The sequence below is a fragment of the Fulmarus glacialis genome, unplaced genomic scaffold, assembly GCF_000690835.1.
Source record: "Fulmarus glacialis isolate BGI_N327 unplaced genomic scaffold, ASM69083v1 scaffold42379, whole genome shotgun sequence".
In the NCBI taxonomy this organism is placed as follows: Eukaryota; Metazoa; Chordata; class Aves; order Procellariiformes; family Procellariidae; genus Fulmarus; species Fulmarus glacialis.
In genome coordinates this window covers 292-11,528 of record NW_009233349.1, presented here as the reverse complement: position 1 = coordinate 11,528, position 11,237 = coordinate 292, and the positions used below count along the sequence as shown (strand labels likewise).

The following is an 11,237-nucleotide window of genomic DNA, read 5'->3' as shown; positions in this document are numbered from 1 at the left end:
GATTCTATGATTCTATGATTCTAACATGTCACTACAGTTATTGTTTCCAAACATCCTGTAATGCATGCACTACAAATACTAGAAATGCAAATAGAAGTCAACATATTTTTACCTGTCTATTTTGGTTGCTATGGCCACTGTAAAATTGCCTTCTGTATCGGGCAAGTACGTAGAGGGTATAATTACGTAACTTCCTGCAGGAAGCCTGCAAAGTTGGCTTACTTCCTGTGAATAGCAATGAGGCACACAGCTAACCAGTGGCTCCAAGTGTAGAAAAGAGGAAGTATGTGGTTTCCAGCTGCTGTTAGGCACCTGCAAAAAATGAAAATATGCCTATTTTTTCGTATATTTCAGGCCTCACAATGTTAAATTCCTGGTATACCATAGTATGGTATGTTCCATATCTATTCCACTCCAAATACTCACTCTTCTGTACAGAGCTATATGAGAGGGATGGGAAGGCTCCCAGAAAACCCAGATGGCAGTATCAAGTACAGATAAATCATTCATACCATGTTTGTAGACAGTTTATACAACCCACTACCCACATAGCTCAAAAGCTTTTTCTATTGTCTAACCTCACTCTTCTTTGCTGTAGCCTAATGCCCTTGGTTTTCACCTCATGGATATGGTGAGCAGACTATGACCTTCCTCCTTCTAGTGGCCTTTCCTGTACTAAAAAATCATATTAGACTTCTCAGTCTCCTATAGGCATGAAAAACGCCATTCTTTCAATCTTTCTTCATATACTGTGTATTTGAAGCCATATGATCACTCCTAATGCTCAATTCCAGACTCTCCATTTAAGCAACACCTTTTCTGAAGCACGTTTTCTGATTCCCTACAAAATAGCCACCTAACCAGAAGCTTCCCATCCTACATTTATGCAGTTGATCACTGGCACATATATGTAGAAACTGTATTTGTCCATACCAAATCATACCTTGTTTTGTTTCACATCATCTGTTCAACTTATCAGTCCTTTTGAATCCTAATTTTGCCTGTGGATCCAACACCACTTGCCAATGGACAAGTAAATAATTATTAGAGACGAAGAAAGTAAGTTTTCATGATCAATTACCAAAAAGTCTGGTCCTCAATCACTGAGAATTCTTTGCAAATCCTCAAAAGAGTTCATCGTTTCTAAAACTAATTTAGAACGTTGGAAGGATTCAGTGGAACCAATTATCTAGTTACTATGCTACCCAGTGTATAGTTATTCCGTATCTTTCACAGGCATTACTTCACAGGACCAGCCTGTGTTTCTCCTAGAAGCTGCATGTCCCTTGCCAAGTGCAAGGAGCACTGAACTAACTGACGCGCCTACCTTCTCACTTGGCAAATGAGCAGTCAAACTGACCAGAAGAAGTCTTACCTGGAAAATATGGAAACCTATTGGACGACACTTGCTATCTTGGCAGTGCTGACGGAGGGTAACTTTCACACTACTTTTTCCTGGTCCTGTAGGAATGGAGAGGGGAAAGCAGGGATTGATATGGAAGGAGGGGAAGTTCCTGCTACCTCCAGCACTTTGCCCATTTTTCCAGCATCCATGCAGCTGCACTGTCTCCCATTCACCTGCTGGGAGTTCTTCACAGAGGGCAGCATCTGCGGGTGGTTTTAGCTCACTATCAAACATAAAAGAGAAAAGAAGCTAAATGTATAAAATCTGTATGATTTCACAAAATCCAGAACATCACAAAAATGAACTAGTATTACATAAACTTACATAAATACAATTCCTCCAAACTTGCAGCACAAAGAAAAAGAGAACTGTACAATTCTAAGTCCTTAGGTAATTCACAGAACTCCACAAGAACAACCTAGCATATGCAAACCGTGCCCTAAAACCAAATAGATTTTGTACATTCATGAAGTAATGCAGCTTACACGTTTTTCCTCGATACTCTTGTGCTATTTGTCCTATCTGAAAGTGATAGAACTGACAGCGACTTCTGAAGTAGACGACCACCTCAGTAAGTCTAAAGCATACATTGCATTCTTTTTTATATTCACTATGTCTTTAATTGTAGGTAAAATGGTAGTTTTCTCTGACTTGATCACTGTAATGTTAACCCATATTTCGATCCTAGCCCAGCACCGCTTTTCACACCCATATGAACAATTTAGTATCATTATCAGTTGTGCAGCATTTGAAATTGTATTTCAACATAACTTGAAACATATCATCTGTTCTTATTTCCAATTTTCCAGTTGAGAACATATAACAGCTGTTATGTTATACTGTGATTGTCCATTCTAGACACATATCCAGACTGGCACCTCTGTTTCAGTCTGAGAAAGTGTTATACTTAACAGCAATACTAGAAATTTTGTCCCATCATTGAAAGCGCAACATGCAACATACAGATGAAATATGCCCAGAAACCAAATATATTGCTGGTAAGAAGTACACAATTTGCACCCATAGAGCAAAATTAGCCTCATAGTTTTGCAGACCTCTATTTGGTCTAAAACTTGATGCCATCTTGCTTCCAAATTCCACAGAGTAAATGATTAATGCATATTCTGGCTTTGTAGTGTGATGTGCCAGCTTCTCTCCAAGGAGATATGAGTTGATAGTGTACTATCAGAATATAAAAAAATTTGAACAGCTTTTAAACATGTTGCCAACAGTATGTTTTGCCTGGTACAAGCTGTTAGATAACCTCAGATTTTTTCAGGTTTATTAGAAGAAGGTACAACTTTGCAGACTCGACACAACTATTCATCATCATGTCTTCTTAAGTATTTATTTCAAGGCTATGGTCACCAACACAGAATTACTCACGAATAACTGACTTTTAAGTGCCGAGACAGCTATGTAGTCAGCTACAGTTAAAAGAATTAGAAGTCGTTAAAAGCTACTGGACTGACATTGCTGATATTTCCTGTTGGATAAGCAAGCATTTTTATACAGAAAGAAAAGATTTTTCCAAGTTATGAGGAAAGATCAGCTAGAACACAATATGCAGTGATCCTTCCAAGAATTTTATCATAATGCTGGTATACCTCTTGAGGCCTTCACAAGTAAGAAGTTGAGCTGTATTGTCAGTATTGAACGCTTTAATTCAAAAAACAATTCTTCGTTCAGCTAAAGGAGACAGTGTAAACATCAGTGCTATTTTCCACACTTGTCCTGAAAAGATGAGCTGTGAGTATTATGTCATCTGAGTCCACTGCTGACACGCCGTTTGCATTTGAAGCTGTACTGATCGCTAATAACAATGTCATATGTCAGGCAATCTGTTAGTATGTGTTTTCCAGCATACATGATAATATACTGTTCTCCTTTTCTGTGGCTGATTACGGTAACAGCTGGTTTTAACTTCTGTGGTACATCTTCAATTTTCCATACATTAAGAAAGAACTTTCACATATTGAGAAACATGTTCTGCAGAAACCTATTCAGTTCTTTTACAAAATATGCACTTTCTCAAAACACTAGGCTGCAGTTTAGAGTCAAGATGCTACTCATTGACTACTTCTGACTGATATTTTAACAAGGGGTAGTAGCAGCCTCATGCAAAAAACAAGGAGATAGAACACTATGTACCTGAATTCAAAGACAATGCTGTTACTTGGTACTCTGCACAACCCTTCAAAAACATTTTGAACATTTACACCTAGTGCTATACTTCATATGTACTTTTTATGTCAATATAAGAAATTTTCTGTTCTGTTTTAAACCTACCTGAGAGAGATCCTTCCCGTTGAAAATACACGAAGCAAGAAATTCCCTACTGCATCTTTCAGAAAAGTGCTGGGAACAACAAGATAAAACCCAGGCGAAAGGTCACAGCATACATGCACTTCTCTATCATAGGAATGGCAGACGGTACCTACAACTGGAGGAGCAGAGAGGGTCTTTGGAAGGTTAAATCGTTTCTTCTCCACCTAGAATAGATGCATAATGATGTGTGGTGGTTTAGGAAAAATGAGGAGTTTTTAGTAAAACTAAAAATGATCAAATATTGTTTAGAACACTTTTAAACGTGCATACATTTACAAAAGGAAACAAGTAAGGAGTATCAGCAGACAAGCTGAACATCAAAGAGGAGTAGGAAGAGTTAATATTCAGGAGAAGTAAATTTAGGAATAGTCATCAAATAATCAGCCTGAAATGTCATGAACTAGTTCAGAACAGTCCCAAAAGTTACTCGGCACTCAATAAGAAGAAAGTACTAGTCCACTAATAGTTTGTACAGACAGTAACTGCATTGTGAGATGAACAGGATCATTCTAACGTAAACCAAAGATGTAAAATGTGTGAACAGTTGAATCATATCAATGCTGTAGGAAATGAATTATTTTACTCAGATGCTTCAGAAATGCTTTAAAACTTCTATTTGCAAAAAGAAAAACGTCACTCCGTATTACCTTCCACACATGCAATCCCACAGCCTGATAATTCTTCCCCTGTATGCCTTCAGTCAAAGACAGATTTTCCTCTGCTAAGTGAGTCAGACTTTGAATTCTTCCAGCCCAGTCAGCACTGTATTTCCTATGTTTCTGCAGCAGAGCAATGCACACCTCACTCTTTTCACAGACTCTCAGCCAGAACTTAGGGTTGGTAGGGAAGCTGCTGTTGTTACGGCAGCCACCTGCAGACTGGCCTCTCACCCAGGATCCAAAAAGATTCTGCGAGTGATGCAGCACTTTCTCTAACAAAATAAGAAAACCATGGTGCATATTTCAGACACCAGAGGCCACTTAATTTTATACAACAGATATATGGTAGAGATCCCCCAGCCCAAGAAAACATGCTATCATAACCTTGACACTTTCTCCAAGCAGATATTCATGACCAACATTTTGAAAGGCATGAGAATGAATGTCACAAGTGGTAATGGCAGATTGATGACATGATTTTTACAACAAGAAACTGTTCCTAGAAATCTGAACTTTATCTCCCATCCGAAAAAAAAAAAAAAAAAGAATCACAAGGCTGTTCAGAACAACAGCCTTCTAGACAGAGAACACTAATCTCTCAACAAACTAGCAAGTAACTAGATCTCTGAGAAATATCAACAACTTCTCTAAAGATCTTCAATTTCCTCTTGTTCCTCTATTCTTCCCAGCAGAGACAGAAAAGGCCTATGGATCTAAAGGAGAGGGCAAGACTGAGAAAGAGAAATTATGGTCTAGTCGCATTCATTTGCAATTCAAATCAGTCTTTCCCATTGACATAATGTTATTTGTATGAGAAAGATGTTTTCTCATACCACACCTGTATAGAGGCTCTGAAGTTGTCCTTCCTCATTGACTGGAAAGCCCATGGTAATCTCATCAAATTCCCTGAAAAATTCCTCTTCATCAACCCAGAATTCTCCCTCTTGGATCTGTGAGAGCAGTTCTGAGGCGACCACTGGATCTAGCTGGCTCCATCCTTGACCACTGCACATAATGCAAAAGTTAACATTTAGTTCTTTGCCCAATAAAGTTCCATAAAATGTTCTATCAAGTATCCTATGGAGCAGGACAATAAGAAGAGGTTTCTTCATTTTATCGTCAAATACTTGCATTGAATATTTCTGTACACATGTTGCTAGTCAGTGAGAGGGATAATACAAAGTATGAATCACAACACATCAAAGAAAACTTAAAAACAATCTAACACCAGATTGGAAACAGCAGCATACTTCTAGGTGAAATAGCTACTTTGCTTACAACAGACAGTACAGTCCAAAGTGTGAGAGCAAAATAAAGATTTTAACAGTTGTTGAAAATAGCAACGAAAAAGTAAAACAAGCTGCAGAGTGACTGTTCTGAAAGAATTTTAATACTGTGCAATGAACATAAAAAAACCACTCTCTCTATGAAGCAGCTGGTTATCCCCATGAATCTGCTGGGTAAGTCACAATAAACCAAGAATTTAAACAGTTCATTATTTAGAGCCCATTAAAAGATAGTACTTTCAACATTTTTGATTGTTTCACTAACAACAAATAAGAGTTCTGCACTTGAATAAAACAGGGCTCTAAGGCCACCCTCTTGCAACTACATGGCAACTTACTGTTTGGCAAAGAAACTACAAGAGACCAAGTGTATAACCAAAACTCTGCCAAAAGCAAAAAACATCAACTTAAGTCTCAATTAATGTGATTAAGCCACCTTTTTAACTCAGGGAAAAAAACCTATTTCTCTAAAATGTTTATTAACATGATCATATTGTTACCATATTTTAATGCTGAAAGCTTGCTCCTTGGGTCAAGAATTGCATGTTCTTCTGTATAGTCTAAATATGCTAACGCTTTTCAAAATAAGCTAGTAGGGTCTGCCCTTTCATTCTTGTTACTTTGCTATATGAACTGCTAAAAACAAGCAAAAAACACAAGCATCCTTCCTTCTGCTGTATTTTATTTTATAAAATGTTTATGAAATTTTATGTCTTCTGCAACTGAGACAAGATCAAATGAGAAGAGCCAAGTAAAGCTGAGTGACTACTTATAAGTCACAAACATCTTATGAGCAAAGATACTTAGATCAATTGCAGAACAACAAAAAAGCACCACAAAAATCAGAGACAGAAAATAAACCAACATATTGAAGTTTATCTCTACGAAAAGATATGATGCTTTGATAAAAAAAAAAAGTTATTGAAAAAATTTAGATTACCAGAACTAATAGATCAAAATGACTAGCCTTAGAACCAATGAGCTGTGTGAACTACCGTATGCAATCCTTTAGAGAGCTCAGGCTGAAGTCTCTCTTCTCTGCTATAGCCTATTACCGATATTTGCCTATGTAATACATAGGTATGCTTTGTGCTTCAGAACTTTCACAAATGATTTTCCAAATGAAAATAAACCTACTCACCCCTCACACCAAGGACCTCTCCAGCACCGCCTCCCCCAAGGATTTCGTATTCGTAGTAAGAAGATTTCCTTGCCTGACATGTCAGACAGATTCAACATGTCTATCACAATAAAGGCATGAAATTCTCCTCGTTCGCTTGCACCTGAATAAAACACAAAAAACACACAAAAAAAGAGTATTTGAAAGTAAACAAAAGAACCTGCTCCATGTGTTACAATGAATGACACTAAACTATCCTGTGAAAGAAGGCAATTTTGAGATAAAAGGAAGTTGTTTTTAAATCGGTACAAAAACAGCATAAAAAAGCCCAAACAGCTCATTTTAGTTGTGACTATATAGAAATAAAATAAATGAAAATTTTAAAGCGTATTAACTCACTACTTGATCTCAAACATCTACAAATTCTTGGTGCTGAAGTTCATTGGGGTTTTTAAGGTTGTTTTAGGTGCTTTTTCAGGAAGTAGGGGGATACACGTTTGTTTTTGAGAACTAATATAAATAAATTTAATATAATTTAATATAAAAAGCACTCCTCAAAAGCACCCTCCATCCTGAACTTAATAACATCCTTAAATCTTTATTTATCCAAGGTTATATAAAATTGCACCGTGAAACTCGTATGGTACTAGAATCAGCACTATGCATTTGCTGGCTGCCTTGTGCTCTGAACCCTGTTAAATAGAGACATTTACTTTAAAAATGTCTAGAACTTTACTATTACCTTGTCTGGAATTGAGAACTGAGCAGCTTATTACACACTGTTCCTTCAGATTCATTAATCTTCTAAACACTGCTTTCTCCAAAACCACACCAGTCTTCTCTTTCTCCACGTTTCTTCCAGAGCCTTTCAGGGTCCACCTTTCAGCAATTCCTCCAGTCAGATCAACCAAAGCATCTGCCACCTGTCCTGCCCACAACTGTTCGTAAGATCCATGCACTCTATTAAAAAACAAACAAACAAACAAAAACCAAAAAACCCAAGAAGTTTCTACAAACAGCAGAATTAAAGAAACACGGTTCTTATGTACTTTCAACCCCACCCTATATCATAATCATGACTATACCCACCTCATAACCCCAAGTAGGCAAGAGAAAGCACATACTGTTTTATTTATACAGCATACAACATCTAAAGCGTATGTAAGCAATCAGACATTACACCGTTTTTGATGGGAAGTTTATTACGATTCATTCCATCCTATATAGAAACCGCTCTAGTCTAGTACTAGTCATTTGTACCTATTATTTGTACACTACATCATCTTTCATGATATACTAACTGCATTCTGTATAAACAACATTTCTTCCTCTTCTTCAATTATTCTTTGTTCACTCTGCACAAACAATCAGCATAGCACTTCCTTCAACAATTTAAGTAAATCAAGAGACTCCCCTACCTGATGCAGCAGATGCAAAAGATAGCAAAAGAAATGAAGACTATAGTAGAATGGTAAGAAAAGATAGAACAATAAGATCTCTACAGAAAGCAAACAAAGGATATTACCTTTCAAACCTACAGAGAAGATTTAACATGTATCTACAGTTGAATAAATTACTTCATACTTAAAGTCTTTTTCTGCCCTCTGCTGGCAACCACACCATCTTTTGTCCAAGTTCTTTTGGACTTTTGATATATCTTACCAGTGCACTTTGTCTCCAAATTGTTTTGTCCATCTGGACAGCGTTTTGATGGATGTGTCGTAAAACATAGAATAGCTGCATTTTCAAACATATTAACAATATGGTTGTTTCATCTCAAAATAATAAACTATCAAATTAAGCAAAAGAGCAATGAAACTCGTACAACCAGAGCCTCAGCTAGCATAAACTTATGTAATGTTGTTGTTTTCCATGAAAATATTTGCATGCCTTCTGCTTTTCATTGAGCCCTCAGCTGCCCTTAAACAGTGCACTAGTAAAACTAGTGACTTAATGAACATAATTTGAATCCTGATAATTCATTGCAGCTCTTACTTTTCATCATAATTCTCTCCCTAAGAGTATCTTACCTCATATGCAACTAGAAACACACCTTACAGATCTACAGTTTAAAGAGAGACTTCTGCACAACCCAGTATGGGAAAGCTGGCAGCCATTGCACTTTATATTGAATAATACACAGTTTTATGCCCAAAGCAGTCAGATAAAATAAGGAAGCAGAAGGTATACAAGTATTGTACCTCCCTTTACTTCCCTCAATAACAGTGTTCACATACTTTGCATAAGCTTTTTCCAACAGTGGAAGCCAGAACAAATCCTCTGTCTGACACTGGGAAAAGCAGAGTTTACCACCAAGGCAAGGCAAACGATCGTCGATGGTTACTTCCACCCAGTGTCCAAACTGCCAGACTCGACAAGTGAAGCACCCTTGGTATGACTCATCTGTCCAGCTGGGCTGACCTGGAGGGATTACCTAGATGACAAAAGCCAAAATCAAGACAAACAATGAGTATTTTTTTTTTTTTTTTAAAACAAAGCCAGTTTAAAATGTGCTGAATATTAACTGTTTGTAATAATCACAGAAAAAAAAAATCACAACAAAACCAGTAAAGCTAAGCATAACAAAACTGATATTCAGTTTTGAGGCCTAGGATTCAAGAGCAATATACAAATGTAAATTAGATGAAGAAAACTTCTGAAATATGAAACAAGAAACTTCTCTATACCTTATTCAGTAGGTATTTACTCTTCTGCAAAGCTACACAGGCACACAGGAACCAACAATCTCCCAAAATTCCTTGTTTCACTTGCACATCCTGCGGATTGTTTGAAAATAACCGAGGAGTAGAACAAATGTCCTAAAATTAAAAGAAGGGGAGTTAAAGCCAAATCCTGCATGATAGTCTAAGGAAGTCTGTGTTTCAGGGAGCGGGAGGGCTCAAGAGACCTCTCACAAAATAAGGGAGTTTTTAACCTCTAGAACATTTCCTGTTCAGACACAGCCTAAGTAAGCAATAACAAATTACTGCCGTGTGGCGATTTTGCAGGTAACTTTATGTGAAGTAAATCTAGTTCCCACATGGATTTTAGTAAACAAATGTCACCAACAGGTGCAACCTTCACAGAGGCACCAATAAGTGAAAGACAATTCATTAGCTCCTTGCTAGACATATGATCAAGTGCGACAGAACTGATACCATTCACATTGAACTGCACATCCCAAGTTACAAAAATCTCCAAATTAGCATAAGAGAAAAACCTTCCCTAGGGCAAATAAAAATATTTGCTACTTGGTAGCAAAAGAGGTAATTTCAAAGGCAGAGTCCTGAACACTTAACCAGATCTGAAAGTGAATTTTTAAAATGGTTCTTCTCTCATCTGTAAACACTACAAGAGATGGAAATTAACTGATCAGCCCTCAGTAGTAATTAAGGTGTAAGGTACAAAAGCAGAAAGTTGCACTGGACTCCGTGAAGTCATTTGTTTGCCAACTCTATCTGATAACCAATAACTCTATCACTGTTCTACAGTCATCCCCAGATGCAGGGGAGAAAAACAATATCACTAAAAGACAACATACTTTTTTTCTCCGTTACATTTTTATAGCCTTTTTTTCCCCGCCTCCACACAAAGGCAGTATCATAAATACTTCACTTTAAATGCATGTACTGCAGAAATGCATTCTGAACTTTTTAGCTCTCACGTGGCTTGCTCTGAAACCCATCTGTAAGTTCAAAAGCAATACAAGTCATACTAAAAGTTATAACAAGAAAGAAAACTCTTTTTTAAGGTTATCAAAGAAATCAACAATTGCAAAAAAAAAAAAAAGAGCAATATCCTTCCGAAAAACTCTACAATCCAGTTATCTGTTTTCAAGAGTTATGCAATATGTTGAAAAATTTTGGAATAACATAATGCTATTTTTTAAGTTCGTATGCATATTATTTGCATAATTAAACATATTTACGATAAAATATCTGAATTTCAACTAGTGCCAAGAAATTCAAAAGTTCTACATCAGGATGTAAATCAAACCTACAAACAAGCACCCAGACTTAAAAACTGTGACATATATATTATTACTCTGACATACATTGGTTTTATCACTTCTGTACTTCTAAACAATAAAAACACCCAGCAGCAGTCACTCAATGCTAAATACCATTTACTACCTTGAAGTCCAGTTCTGCTAAAATCATGGGCTTTTATATCTTAAAACTCACCTTAGGTCTCAACCAAGATATCTCGCCTCTGAATTGAGCAAGCGGGGTACAATAATCAAAAAATATAGAGGTATCACTAGCTGGAAACGTGGGGTCTGTGTAAAGGTCTCTTTTCACGATTATTTGCTTTTTCTCTCCCAGCATTTTCAACACAATCCTAAGTAGCTTTGCCGGCTATTTCCACGACTTTACATTGCCAAGCACCAACCTAGAATGTAAATGAGCATTACTTGGGAACTGTAACTGAGAAACAAA

At 37.0% G+C, this 11,237-nt stretch overlaps 1 protein-coding gene across 1 annotated transcript; it reads right to left on the bottom strand.

Moving 5' to 3' along the window:
* Positions 1 to 108: 108 nt before the first annotated feature.
* On the bottom strand, positions 109 to 11,225 carry CAPN10 (calpain 10). Its single transcript, XM_009585294.1, has 10 exons — positions 10,983 to 11,225; positions 9,486 to 9,617; positions 9,036 to 9,232; positions 7,541 to 7,758; positions 6,820 to 6,961; positions 5,231 to 5,397; positions 4,381 to 4,664; positions 3,695 to 3,897; positions 1,376 to 1,628; positions 109 to 312 (listed from the first exon to the last, which is right to left on the bottom strand). Exons 1-10 carry the CDS (start codon positions 11,124 to 11,126, stop codon positions 109 to 111), a joined length of 1,944 nt encoding a protein of 647 aa, XP_009583589.1. The 5' UTR covers positions 11,127 to 11,225.
* Between the last annotated feature and the right edge of the window lie 12 nt (positions 11,226 to 11,237).